Source organism: Arabidopsis thaliana, chromosome 4, assembly GCF_000001735.4.
Source record: "Arabidopsis thaliana chromosome 4, partial sequence".
In the NCBI taxonomy this organism is placed as follows: Eukaryota; Viridiplantae; Streptophyta; class Magnoliopsida; order Brassicales; family Brassicaceae; genus Arabidopsis; species Arabidopsis thaliana.
Genome location: NC_003075.7, coordinates 237,658 through 250,410, shown reverse-complemented (window position 1 = coordinate 250,410; position 12,753 = coordinate 237,658). Strand labels below are relative to the sequence as shown.

Genomic DNA, 12,753 nt, shown 5'->3' with positions numbered 1-12,753 from the left:
GAGGAAATAAGTTGCTTAAACCGGGAAAAACATAAAGCATCAAATGTTCAAAAGACAAACCAAAAGAAATCCCAAGACAAAAACCAAAAGTTCAAAAAAGAAGAGATAAAGAGAAGCGATCAATGATCCTGATAAGTGATAGCACACAATCCTTAAGCATCCTCCTCAACAATGTTTGAAGACTGTTCCTTCTTCGATCTCTTGTTCGGCTTCTTCACAACTTTAGCCACATTCTCCTGCGGATCTCTCGAGACACCATCTTCCTCAGCGTTCCTTGAGCTAGAAGCAACTAGACCATCTTCTTTAGTCGGAGTCTTGACTTTCTTTGCTCTATTTTTCTTTTTAGGCTTCTCAGATTTAGCCTCCTCATCACCATCTTTTTCCTTGACACTCATCTCAGTTTCTACACAAAATTCAGCAATTACGACTCAATAGAAATGATCCATTGCCTATTATGCTAGAGAAGAAAAAGTATGTATATACAACCAAGAACTGAAGTTACCGTTTTCAATAGCTTCAGAAGTAGCATTAACAAGACCTATGATCCCTTCTTTCTCAGCATCATCACTAGTTTGGTTTAATTCAGCTAGAAGATTATCTACAACATTTAAAGCTAATCAAGGCTTACTAGTGTACACAAGTAACATCTAGATTCTAGAACTAAGAATCAAAAACTTCTACTAATATTAAAAAAAAAAAGAACATAAGTTTACCATTTTCAAGATCCTTGTCTTGGTCAATCATGTTTAAATCAGCATTTGCTACCTCCTTTTGAACGTCGTCTATTGAACACATAAATCATACATATTAGTCTATAACATCTAATAGGAGGGAACACATCACTCAACAATTGTTATAAACTATTTTACCTTGTTCGATTGTCCCTGAAAGATCAATCTTGGCCTCAACATCTATGGTATGACCATCGACAGGTTCCTCTTGATCTACATCACAAATATTCTGATTCTCTTCCAACCTAGTGACAGTTCCCTCACCACTTTCAAGGCCTTAAGAAAAACAGATATAACAACACAACGGTAAATCAACCGATACTCTTCAATAACATTTGCAGATCTCCTATATACTATTCAATAACAAAGGTTACCTTTTGCTTCCGTTGGCGTCTCTATGGAGAGTTTCTTTCTACTATTGTTGGCACTTTTCGATTTTCTCTTCCTCGTTTTTTTCTCAACTGCTTCACCAATCTGCAGCTCACTTTTCTCCTGGACACGTACGAGGTCAACGGATAGAAAAAAGTCCTCGTTACTGAGGCCTTGAAGAGCTTTTTTCAATATCATAGAATCGGACAAGTGATAATCATTACCACTCACGTTAACCTACAAACCAAAAACAAGTACTCCTTCCTTAAGTTGTTGTCGTTGTTGATTCCAAAACAAAAACGTGTTGTTAGAGAAAGTGTTGTTACCTTCAAGGCAGAAACAGTGATGTTGCCAACACTTGGAAAACACAGTTCGTGTTCTTTGCAGAATTTGTCTGTAAAATAAACAAACAACAATAAACATGAGTTTAAGAGTTTAGTTACTACAAAAAGTTACCAAACTAAAAAAAAAAAAAGGGAAGAGATTATGAAGAGTCACCTTTGAAAGAAGACACGCTATCATGACTGTCAAGGAGTAGCCCCAAACGGGTATCAATACTAGTCTTCACAAAGACACATTGCGAACCGGAATCAGCCATCAGTAAGATTATTGTAAGAGAAATGCAAAATAGGGTTTTGATGAAGTTGAGAAGAAAATGAAACTCCACTCTCTCTGTTTGATATTTATAAGCGAGTTTCTTTCGTAGAGGAATATGAAAAGCTTTATGTTTTTTTTGGGAAATCAAAAACGCTTAATTACTTGGGAAAACACAACGTGTAGGTCGATTCTCTCTTTTCATCGTCCTTTCGTCTTCTCTCTTTTGGTTTATGACTCATTGAAAGGGTTTGACCAGATCATAACTTCTTTCTCTATGGGCCAAATAAGTGGGCCTCACGTTATATGAAGACAGAGATTCTCTAAGGAAACCAGGAATACTAGGAATTGTTGAAAAGCAAAGCTATAAGGCGAGGAAGTTAGCTAAGGGCTTTTCACAGGACAATGGGTTGGAGCAGATGGATTTTATCAAGAGAGATGCAAGTCTATCTCAAGCAAAGAACCATAAATTTTCAAAAGACAAGTACCTGGTGTAGAATCATTGAAGAAACAGCTCCAAGTAATGCCGGTGTAGAATCATTGATCTAAAGTGAAGTGAAGTTTATGGTTTTCTCTTCATGAGCTAAAATGAAGTTGCAGGGAGAAGCTCGGGATCAATGGGTGCCTCAGACAAGCAAAGAAAACGGTTTAGTTTTCTGGTTTAAGCTCAAGTGGGAAATTGAGAAACTGACAACTACGTGTGTTTTGTAGTTACAAGTTACCTGAGCGGTTTTTTGCAGTCGTATAGACATCAAGACAGGGTTCGAAAGATTGTTCTTGTTGAGCTGCATTGCTGCAAGGTTTAAGAAATTCAAAACAGTGAGGAGATGTTGAAGATAAGTCACAGATGTCTTCAATGTTTAAGGTACAAAGAAAGTAGACAAGGCAAACAAAGTCATACATAGTTCTATTTCATGTACTTGAACAGGTTCTAAGATCAAACATCAGAGTGTATTAGAGAATTACCTGGGCCTGTGAAGAAGTTGCTGATGGAGTTAGAAACACCAAATATTTATTTATTAAAACACTAAGAACCATACATATATAGATTTCTCTATTTCCAAAAATAGAATTAACCATAGTCAAGATCTTTCTCAATGTAAAAGAAAAATACTAATATTTTTGTTTAGAGTTCAGACTACGTACGTAATATTTTTCATATCGTATATGAATTTTTATTCGAGTTTCTTTTTTACCTATTTGGATCGACAAAGAATTTTGGATCGAGTTTATTGGCCGACAAAAGACAATTAAGATTATAGTTATTTGTTAGTAGTATTTGATTATGAAATACCAACACATCTTGAATGTTTTCTTTATGTCAAAATAAATAAATAAATGCATGCATTCTTTTTTTTTTCCCTTGCCCTTAACTATGTTTAATTTTGCTGTGATCAAATTTATAGGATTCGAAATCTTGACATGAATGAATGGTAGGAAAAAAAAAAAAGCACTGTTTAAGAGTTAAAAGCTGACGGTGTCAAGTCGCCGCAGCGAATATTTTTTTGTAAAAGAATGGTTTACACTTAAAACACTCGAATCTCAAATTTATATATTACCTTTCCTTTTCTCTAATTTCTCTACTTGGTACTTTTTTTATTTTAGGAAGACGTAATATTTGTTACCAGAGGCACACGCATGGGTAAAAGCGGAAACACCAGAACGCGGATACACGTGTCATTGATCTAACGGTGAGTTAGCCAATATCCTTTGACCTCTAGTCTCATCACCAATATGCCTGGAAAATGATTCACAACCGTCCACGTGGCGATCTATATATCCACATTTACTTTTATACCCTCTTTGCCCGTTTTCCTTCGGGCAACTTCAGTTTTTGTTTCCTTGTATTTATTGACTTTTGAATAAAAGAATTATTTCTTCTTTACAATTTTAGAAAATTGGAAAGCTTTATTTATTGTCTGACCCTTTTACTATTCTTCGGGCAGCTGTTCTTAAAGACATCTTCCCTCTTCCTCAGACACAGCTTCTTCTACTGGAGAAGAGGAGGAGAACACAAATCCAATTCACACTGGAAACGTAAGAAGAAGCGATCAAAGCTTAAACTTCTCTTTGACTCATCATTGTTGTTCTCTCTGTTTTATTTTTCTTCTCAATTTCTTGTTTGAACTTGTGAAAATCATTGAATTGCAATTGTGTAGTGTTGGGTCGGATCCTGAGTGATATTTCGAGACCGATGATGTGGAAGAACATTGCTGGGTTGTCGAAGGCAGCGGCAGCGGCAAGAACACACGGATCTCGGCGGTGCTTTTCCACAGCGATTCCTGGTCCTTGCATCGTCCACAAGCGTGGTGCTGATATTCTTCACGATCCATGGTTCAATAAGGTTGTGTGTTTTATCCTCGATCTTCTGAATTTTAGGGTTCTAAAAATTGATTATAATGCTGATGGTTGTTGTTGTTATGGTCTCTCTATCTCTTTGGTGCTTTTGCAGGACACAGGTTTTCCTTTGACTGAGAGAGATAGATTAGGGATACGAGGCTTGCTTCCTCCTCGTGTTATGACCTGTGTACAGCAATGTGATCGTTTCAGTAAGTTTTGATTCCAAGTAAATCTCATTATGTTTCTTTCTATTGTTTCTGAGACTTTTGGTTTTGAAACATAATTTGGCAGTTGAGTCGTTTCGTTCGCTAGAGAACAACACAAAAGGAGAGCCTGAAAACGTTGTTGCATTAGCTAAATGGAGGATGTTGAATAGATTGCATGACCGTAATGAGACTTTGTACTACCGAGTGAGTCTTTTTGGCTCTAAATACTGTCCCACATTGACACATCTCTGAGACATCATAACTCATCTTCTCTGCAGGTTCTTATTGATAACATCAAAGATTTTGCCCCCATTATATACACTCCTACGGTTGGACTTGTTTGTCAGAACTATTCTGGTTTGTATAGAAGACCAAGAGGAATGTACTTCAGCGCCAAAGACAAAGGAGAGATGATGTCTATGATTTATAACTGGCCTGCTCCGCAGGTAGATATGATTGTCATCACTGATGGTAGCCGTATTTTGGGCTTAGGAGACCTTGGAGTACAGGGAATTGGGATTCCTATTGGAAAGCTCGACATGTATGTCGCTGCTGCAGGAATCAATCCACAGAGAGTATGTTGATCTCCACATGATCTTGTGTGTGTTTTTTTGTTTGCTGTACCTAACTAAGGTTTCACCTCCTTATTCAAAATTATACGCTTGTTCCTCTGCAGGTTTTGCCAATTATGTTGGATGTAGGCACAAATAATGAAAAGCTCCTACAGAATGATCTCTGTAAGCTGTGAACTTAATTGGTCCATGTGGTGTACATGTGTTTCCCTAATATCTCATTCGTCTGTCTTTCCCTTTGTACAGATTTAGGAGTCAGACAACCTAGGTTGGAAGGAGAGGAGTACCTTGAGATTATTGATGAATTTATGGAAGCTGCATTTACACGTTGGCCAAAGGCCGTCGTACAGGTATATATCTCTTACTATCTTCTTTAGATTTACCTTTCGGTTGGAAGGATGACTAAATGATTCATTCCATCATTTTAGTTCGAAGATTTCCAAGCGAAATGGGCTTTCGGAACATTGGAAAGATATCGGAAGAAATTTTGCATGTTCAATGATGATGTCCAGGTATGCTCACAATTTTGCAATCCAGCTGCCTTCCTTTTTAGCTACTTCTTGTATGTATCTTTTTCAAAAATAATAATAATAAGGTTTGTGTATGAGTTATCAGGGAACTGCTGGTGTTGCACTGGCTGGACTATTGGGAACTGTAAGAGCTCAAGGTCGGCCGATATCCGACTTTGTGAACCAAAAGATTGTTGTGGTGGGAGCTGGAAGGTACTTGGATATTCACTTGAAATCCTTTTCTTCTGTATTTATATATTTACATTAACTTTCTTCTCATCTTCTCATTGTATATTTCTTTTATTACTTTCAGTGCTGGGCTTGGTGTAACTAAGATGGCAGTACAGGCAGTTGCCAGAATGGCAGGTATCAGCGAGAGTGAAGCAACAAAAAACTTTTACCTGATAGATAAAGATGTAAGTTTTTGTTTTTTCACTACTTGACTTCAGCTGAATCGGTTTGTCTTGCTTGATAATAACAATTAAGCTTGCGTAGTTCCACGGGGCAGTTGACTTTGAAACTGTCATATTATTGTAATGTTTAGTGCTTGCTTTTGGATGTTGGTTTAATCAATCCAGTAAGAGCTTACCTAGAAAAAGTCAGAAAACGTTTTTAAAGTTATCCAAAAGCCTTTCTGTTCTTGCATTGGTCAACATATTGTTTTCTCATCTGTTTGCCTCATAAGATCGTGCTCCTTCGAATATTTAATGAAAACGACTTGATTTGTACTTCAGGGTCTTGTCACCACGGAGAGGACAAAACTTGACCCAGGAGCTGTACTTTTTGCCAAAAATCCAGCTGAGATACGCGAGGGAGCAAGTATCGTTGAAGTGGTAAGCCTAAGCCTTATTATTGCGTTCTTACTTGCCTTGGCCAATATTAAACTTTGACTTAATGTGCTTTCTCTACTACATCCTAAAGCAACACAGGATAACCATATTTTTTTACTGTCCCCAAAAGTTAGACATAATCATATGATAATATTTCTGTCTAAATATAATATGTCTTCAGGTGAAGAAAGTGAGGCCACATGTTCTTCTTGGTTTATCTGGAGTTGGTGGTATCTTTAATGAAGAAGTATGTGACTTTCTTAGACAACAAATAGTTTCAAGAAGTATGAATTTTAACTGTTTTACTTATATCGTTAACTGGTTTCAATCATCAAAGGTTCTCAAGGCGATGCGAGAATCTGACTCATGCAAGCCTGCCATTTTTGCCATGTCGAATCCCACTTTGAATGGTTTGTGTGTTTTTAGCTTAGCAAAGTAATGTTGTTCCATCTTTGAAAAATCTGCCCTGAACATCTTTTCGTGTGACAGCCGAGTGCACTGCTGCTGATGCTTTCAAACACGCCGGAGGAAACATTGTCTTTGCAAGTGGAAGTCCATTTGAGAACGTTGAACTTGGTATGTTATGGTGGGATTCATTGATGGTCTTTGTATCTAATTTGCTATAATCTAAGAATAATCACATTTTCTTGTCCCACTCGCAGAGAATGGTAAAGTAGGACATGTGAATCAGGCTAACAACATGTATTTATTCCCGGGGTTCGTTTTCTTTCTTGAAAACTGTTGAACTGTATTGCATTTCAATCCATAGATATAGTTCACTGTGTTGCATTTCAATCCATAGATATAGTTATCAGAATTAATTTGGTCATTATCGTTTCCAGGATCGGGCTAGGGACTCTTCTCTCTGGTGCACGTATCGTAACTGATGGAATGCTACAAGCAGCTTCTGAATGGTAATAATGATTGCGTTTTGTTCTCTTCAAATTTTAAAAATGAGCTTATGACAATGCTGACGATTAACATATTCAAACATACACAGCCTTGCGTCCTACATGACCGATGAAGAAGTCCAAAAAGGCATCCTTTACCCTTCAATCAACAAGTAATTCCTCTAAATCCCTCTCATTCTTATCCGTTGATTATATTTTAGTATATTAAAACTGTTATCTGAAGCAATTGGTTTCTGAAAAAATTGCAGCATCCGACACATAACAGCTGAAGTCGGGGCAGCTGTTCTACGAGCTGCGGTGACTGATGACATTGCAGAAGGACATGGTGATGTTGGTCCCAAAGATCTCAGCCACATGTCTAAGGTATGAATCAAGTAACTGAGAGATATATTTGTATCAGAACATGTATAAGGTAATTTAGAAAATGGAATCTAATTGCTTCATTTAATGCCACCAACAGGAGGATACAGTGAATTACATTACACGCAACATGTGGTTCCCTGTTTACAGCCCTCTCGTTCACGAGAAATAGACAACAACTCTATATAACTCTTCTCAGGTTTCATAGAAAGCCAAAAGACAAAAAATCTTCGCTTCATCTTTTATTTGTGATCAACATTCTTTTTTTCTTCAAAATGTGATATGTTTTAAGAAAAACAATGCCAAAAAGAGGGCTTAAGAACAAGAACAGGGTTAGTTCTAGGTCAACCTGTACTTTTCCTTTTTTTTTTTGGACATTTTTCCAACTTCTTACGATTATTTCTGATGATAATGATTACAACTTTATATACTGTTTTGGCAATAATAAGCCAATAATGATATCTTTCTTCTACATTTTCCTGCTTTACCATTTTTGTTCTGATACCAAAAGGTTTAAATGGTTTCGAGATTCAACCAACTTTGAAGAGTTGTTAATGCAGTTGCAGAAGCATGTTAACCGAAAATCATTCCAAACCGGAGAATATCAACTCGAACCAGAATACCAAACCGGAAATTCCAACAGTGATCGTGCTATGTTTAAGTTAAAATTTAAATTAAGCAAACACCGGAGAGTGATTGGATCGGGGAATTTGGGAAAAGTATGGAGAAGAAGACGAAAGTGCTAATTGTGGGAGGTACTGGATACTTGGGTCAGCATCTTCTTCAAGCTTTCGCCGGCAACTATGGCGGTGAATGTGAGCTATACGACGTCGCTTTCACTCACCATTCTTCTCCACTTCCCGCTCGTTTGCTCGACGCTTTCCCTCATTCCCCCGCGTTTCCTGTCGATCTTAAATCCGGTCTAGGGCTCAATTCCATATCCCAGGACTTTCGTCAGGTTCCGATTTCGTAATCTCTAGCTCGATTAATGTTCTTTCCTCTAGGAATTGCTTGGTAAATGAACATGTGAATCTGTGTATTAGACTCTCTGGTCTGAAAAGCAACACTTTGTTCCATTGATTATAGCCTGATGTGGTCGTGAATTGTGCTGCTCTGTCTGTCCCACGAGCTTGCGAGCAAGATCCAGATTCCGCCATGTCCATCAACGTACCTACTTCTCTTGTAAACTGGTTATCAAGTTTTGAGACTAACAAAACCTTGTTGATTCATCTCTCTACTGATCAAGGTTAGTTGCCAATTGCATTAGCCACTGTTATAGTGTTAATCTCATCATGAGTCATGACTTATGCTTTTGCACTTGGTTTTCATGTCTCAATTTCAGTTTATCAAGGTGTCAAGTCTTTCTACAAGGAAGAAGATGAGACTGTTGCAGTCAACGTTTATGGGAAATCAAAAGTTGCAGCAGAGCTTCTCATCAAGGATAAGTGTCAAAGCTTTGCAATATTGAGAAGTAGTATCATCTTTGGTCCTCAAACTGTATCACCTCTCCCCAAGACTCTCCCAATTCAGGTGCTTCTTAACACAATTTCTCAGAGATATATATACACACTTGAGTTCATTGAGTTAGCCATGAAACTGGTCGTCTTTTATGTTTTAGTGGATTGATAGCTCCTTAAAGAAAGGGGACACGGTAGACTTCTTCCATGACGAGTTTCGTTGCCCCATTTACGTTAAGGATCTTGTGAATATCACTTTCAAATTAATAGACAGATGGGTCTCTGGTAGATTCTTTTTTACTGAGTTTCATTCTCTCGCTCTGCATCATTGTACATAAAATGTAGAATCATAACAACATGTTGTTGCTGCTTTCAGATGATAAACAGATGCGGCTAGTTCTGAATGCTGGTGGACCCGAGAGGCTATCTCGTGTTCAAATGGCTCAAATGGTTGCAGAAGTCAGAGGATACGACCTGTCCTTGATTAAACATGTGTCTGCATCATCGGTATGTATGAGGCTTTCACAAATGAATCTCACTTGTTGAATATTGCAGATCAGTCACTTAATGAGTCTCAGCTATTTTGTCAGATTGATCGTGGCGTAGTGTCACCAGCAGATATATCTATGGACATAACTAAACTGATTCATACACTTGAGCTCTCTCCAACTTCTTTCAAGGAAGGTGTTAGGTTAACGCTTGACTCTGAATCTCATTCTCATATGCTCCCATGATAGTATTCCCTTATGTGCTCTTCTTTACCACTCTGCTTCTTTCTATGGAGAAAAATCTCGGTTTGAGAAAACCAATGTAAAACGGTTGATATGGTTTCGGAATTAAGGTTTGGTTTTCAATCAATAATTGTGGGATTGAAACGGCACACAGTTTGAGTAAGCAATGGGCTTGTCAATAATTGGGCCTACCCTATAACACTGGTCAAAGCCCGGCGTTCTTAACTTTGAAAGTGAAACTTGATGATGTTTAAATGTAAAAGAAACGACACGTAGTCTAGACACGCAAAGTCGTTTTTAGATTCTTCTTCGTTCTAGACTTGGCGGAAAAAGAATGTTGGAGATTGGAGGATCCTGCGAAGACCAACCAGTCTGTTAATTTTGTATAAACAATGAAACGAAGAAGATCTTCCGAGAATATTCTCTCCTTCTCACGCATACCCTAGAATATTGTTTCGTCTCTCTTCCTTCTACGTTTGCTTATTTGCCCCAACTCGACGCGAATCATCAGCTTTTATAAATTCTGTCAACTCAAAGATTGTTTCTGAATTGGAATCTTACAGGTATGGCTTCATTTTTTTTTTTTTTTTTTTTTTTTGATGTAATCGAAAATCGCTTGAATCGTGTGAAAAGATTGTTTGAATTTGCAGAAAAATTAAGAATTTGTAGTCGAATGTTATCCTTATTGGGAAGATGCAATAATCAGATCAAACTCAATTACAAGAATCTATTGGTTTACTCTTTTTGTTTGATAATTTGTAGAGGTTTAGCTTGAGATGATATGACTAATCAGCAGGAGCAACACATTGCGATATTTACAACAGCTAGTATTCCATGGCTTACGGGAACTGCTGTTAATCCTCTCTTCCGTGCTGCCTACCTTGCAAATGATGGGGAAAGACGGGTCACGTTGGTGATTCCATGGCTGACTTTGAAGCACCAAAAGCTTGTCTACCCAAATAGCATCACTTTTAGTTCCCCGTCAGAGCAAGAAGCTTATGTCCGCCAGTGGCTTGAGGAGAGAGTCTCTTTTCGTTTAGCCTTTGAGATACGTTTCTATCCTGGAAAGGTATGACTCTCAAGAATCTTCTTTTGGGTACCAAACACATACTGCTTCCTTTCATAGAGTCGATTGTTTCATTTCCGTGTGATATAGAGTTGAATTCTTCCATTTCTTTTACGTAGTACTCTGTGACTGTGTTGTGCCAACCTTAGCAATTCAAATTTATCTTATGGCAGTTTGCTATTGACAAAAGGAGTATTCTTCCTGTTGGGGATATATCTGATGCCATTCCTGATGAAGAGGCAGACATTGCTGTCCTCGAGGAGCCTGAGCATCTCACATGGTTTCATCATGGCCAAAAATGGAAAACTAAGTTCAACTACGTCATAGGAATCGTACACACTAACTACTTGGAATACGTTAAAAGAGAGAAACAAGGCCGTGTCAAAGCATTTTTCCTCAAATACTTAAATAGTTGGGTTGTTGGCATTTACTGCCACAAGGTAAACTTCTTTCTTCTTTACAGCCACTAGGACATGATAGAGTGATTGCTCAATTATGTGAATATATCCAATGGCTGGGTTTAATTTGAGAATCAAGACAGTTTGTTGGAATGTGACCACAATTATGGCCGGTCCTTTTGATGTGAATCAGGACTTGTACCAATGATGTTACTCCTGCAGGTAATCAGGTTATCTGCTGCGACTCAAGAATACCCTAAATCTATAGTCTGCAATGTTCATGGCGTCAACCCTAAATTTCTCGAAATTGGGTTGAGAAAACTAGAACAGCAGAAGCTCCAGGAGCAGCCCTTCACTAAAGGCGCATACTACATTGGTAAGATGGTCTGGAGCAAAGGGTACAAGGAGCTTCTTAAACTACTTGAGAAACACCAAAAGGAACTTGCCGAGTTAGAGGTTGATTTATACGGTGATGGAGAGGACTCTGAAGAGATCAAAGAAGCAGCCCGAAAACTCGACTTGACGGTTAATGTTTACCCAGGACGTGATCACGCTGACTCGCTATTTCACAAGTAAGTCTCTAGTTCTTAACAGCCTCAAGATTGATTGATTTCCTTGCAGTCTATCGGATTCTATACCTTAAACTTTTCCATCTTCTATTTTCAGCTATAAAGTGTTTCTCAACCCCAGCACGACAGACGTTGTGTGTACAACAACTGCAGAAGCCTTGGCGATGGGAAAAATAGTAGTATGCGCGAATCACATATCGAACAAGTTCTTCAAACAGTTTCCCAACTGCAGAACCTATGACGATGGACAAGGTTTTGTAAGAGCCACGCTCAAGGCTCTTGGGGAACAACCATCGCAACTTACAGAGCAACAAAGGCATGAACTATCATGGGAAGCTGCTACACAACGGTTTATAAAAGTCTCTGATCTGAACCGGTTATCAAGAGCTGATTCGAACTTGTCAAAGAGAAGTGTGTTTGCGTCATCTTCGATTAGTGTGGGGAAAAACTTGGAGGATATGTCAGCGTATATTCATTTCTTGGCGTCTGGATTTGAAGCTTCCAGAACAGCTTTTGGTGCTATACCTGGAAGCTTGCAGCCCGATGAAGAGTTATGTAGAGATCTTGGTTTGTCTCTCAACACTCCTTCCCCAAATACTCGCAAGCAAGATTGACCTGTTTTTTAATTTATCTTTGTCTGCATATCATTGGGATATTTTTGTGTATAAATCAATGTATACTATCTGAATCATTCTATAGCAGCTTTGGTGTAATATTGATGATGAAAGTTAGATTTTTCATCTTGTGGAACATGTATGATGACACGAGTCTGAATTATAAAATTTAGTATATGATTCCATTAAAAGAATCAGAAGCTGTACATATCATTTCGAATTCGCATTTGTCCACTTATGTGGCCAATTGCTCATATTAGAGCCATATCTAATTGCTAATAAGAAAACCATTTAACATATGAACTATGAGTAACTCGTGTCCTGTGCATTAATGGTTTACTTTTCATGGATTTTATTTATGCATACCATTCACTTTTCTTCTAATAAAGATCTTGTGAATCTTTTCTATTTTGCTAATATTTTTGTTTTTATTATCAAAAAGATAATATAGAATCTTAATCCCACAAAAAAAACATTTACCAAGAAAAAAAGTAAT

The 12,753-nt window shown here is 37.9% G+C and overlaps 4 protein-coding genes and 1 long non-coding RNA gene across 10 annotated transcripts; 4 read left to right on the top strand and 1 right to left on the bottom strand.

Annotated features, from left to right (window-relative positions):
• Positions 1-4: 4 nt before the first annotated feature.
• On the bottom strand, positions 5-2,484 carry AT4G00580 (COP1-interacting protein-like protein; the record flags this gene model as incomplete). Of its 2 annotated transcripts, NM_001340259.1 has the most annotated exons (8): positions 5-403; positions 503-598; positions 714-782; positions 870-1,007; positions 1,106-1,337; positions 1,427-1,494; positions 1,599-1,662; positions 2,183-2,484. In NM_001340259.1, the coding sequence occupies 8 exons, from the start codon at positions 2,195-2,197 to the stop codon at positions 153-155; spliced, it is 933 nt and encodes a 310-aa protein (NP_001328155.1). The 2 variants fall into 2 exon arrangements, with proteins under 2 accessions (NP_001328155.1, NP_191967.1); NM_116282.1 differs by lacking the exon at positions 2,183-2,484 and having other exon boundaries at positions 153-403; positions 1,599-1,698.
• AT4G03665 lies at positions 2,468-2,708 on the top strand. Its single transcript, NR_141744.1, has one exon. It is a non-coding gene; the product is annotated as an other RNA (long non-coding RNA).
• Positions 2,709-3,606: 898 nt separating this feature from the next.
• NAD-ME2 (NAD-dependent malic enzyme 2) lies at positions 3,607-7,950 on the top strand. Its single transcript, NM_116281.4, has 19 exons — positions 3,607-3,731; positions 3,854-4,038; positions 4,147-4,243; positions 4,326-4,444; positions 4,519-4,815; positions 4,917-4,977; positions 5,059-5,162; positions 5,241-5,324; positions 5,428-5,534; positions 5,635-5,737; positions 6,056-6,154; positions 6,333-6,398; positions 6,489-6,561; positions 6,641-6,727; positions 6,814-6,868; positions 6,994-7,065; positions 7,152-7,214; positions 7,311-7,425; positions 7,523-7,950. Exons 2-19 carry the CDS (start codon positions 3,889-3,891, stop codon positions 7,592-7,594), a joined length of 1,824 nt encoding a protein of 607 aa, NP_191966.2. The 5' UTR covers positions 3,607-3,731; positions 3,854-3,888; the 3' UTR covers positions 7,595-7,950.
• AT4G00560 (NAD(P)-binding Rossmann-fold superfamily protein) lies at positions 7,914-9,777 on the top strand. 4 transcript variants are annotated; one of them, NM_116280.4, is made up of 6 exons: positions 7,914-8,380; positions 8,509-8,668; positions 8,765-8,952; positions 9,041-9,164; positions 9,256-9,386; positions 9,470-9,777. In NM_116280.4, exons 1-6 carry the CDS (start codon positions 8,144-8,146, stop codon positions 9,611-9,613), a joined length of 984 nt encoding a protein of 327 aa, NP_191965.2. In that variant the 5' UTR covers positions 7,914-8,143; the 3' UTR covers positions 9,614-9,777. The 4 variants fall into 4 exon arrangements, with proteins under 4 accessions (NP_191965.2, NP_974491.1, NP_974492.1 ...); NM_001203714.1 differs by having other exon boundaries at positions 8,060-8,380; positions 9,458-9,751; NM_202762.2 differs by lacking the exon at positions 9,041-9,164.
• A 54-nt stretch (positions 9,778-9,831) lies between these two features.
• On the top strand, positions 9,832-12,510 carry DGD2 (digalactosyl diacylglycerol deficient 2). 2 transcript variants are annotated; one of them, NM_116279.5, is made up of 5 exons: positions 9,832-10,173; positions 10,373-10,679; positions 10,850-11,116; positions 11,297-11,646; positions 11,741-12,456. In NM_116279.5, the coding sequence occupies exons 2-5, from the start codon at positions 10,392-10,394 to the stop codon at positions 12,255-12,257; spliced, it is 1,422 nt and encodes a 473-aa protein (NP_191964.2). In that variant the 5' UTR covers positions 9,832-10,173; positions 10,373-10,391; the 3' UTR covers positions 12,258-12,456. The 2 variants fall into 2 exon arrangements, with proteins under 2 accessions (NP_191964.2, NP_001329549.1); NM_001340258.1 differs by lacking the exon at positions 9,832-10,173 and having other exon boundaries at positions 10,200-10,679; positions 11,741-12,510.
• The last annotated feature ends 243 nt before the right edge of the window (positions 12,511-12,753 follow it).

Coding starts and splice junctions, on each gene's coding strand:
- NAD-ME2 (NM_116281.4), top strand. CDS start 3,889: ATGATGTGGAAGAACATTGCTGGGTTGTCGAAGGCAGCGGCAGCGGCA. Junction 6,155..6,332: donor GAGCAAGTATCGTTGAAGTG/GTAAGCCTAAGC, acceptor ATATGTCTTCAG/GTGAAGAAAGTGAGGCCACA. Junction 6,728..6,813: donor ATTTGAGAACGTTGAACTTG/GTATGTTATGGT, acceptor TCCCACTCGCAG/AGAATGGTAAAGTAGGACAT.
- AT4G00560 (NM_001203714.1), top strand. CDS start 8,144: ATGGAGAAGAAGACGAAAGTGCTAATTGTGGGAGGTACTGGATACTTG. Junction 8,953..9,040: donor CCAAGACTCTCCCAATTCAG/GTGCTTCTTAAC, acceptor TTTATGTTTTAG/TGGATTGATAGCTCCTTAAA. Junction 9,165..9,255: donor AATAGACAGATGGGTCTCTG/GTAGATTCTTTT, acceptor TGCTGCTTTCAG/ATGATAAACAGATGCGGCTA.
- DGD2 (NM_001340258.1), top strand. CDS start 10,392: ATGACTAATCAGCAGGAGCAACACATTGCGATATTTACAACAGCTAGT. Junction 10,680..10,849: donor TACGTTTCTATCCTGGAAAG/GTATGACTCTCA, acceptor ATCTTATGGCAG/TTTGCTATTGACAAAAGGAG. Junction 11,647..11,740: donor GCTGACTCGCTATTTCACAA/GTAAGTCTCTAG, acceptor TTCTATTTTCAG/CTATAAAGTGTTTCTCAACC.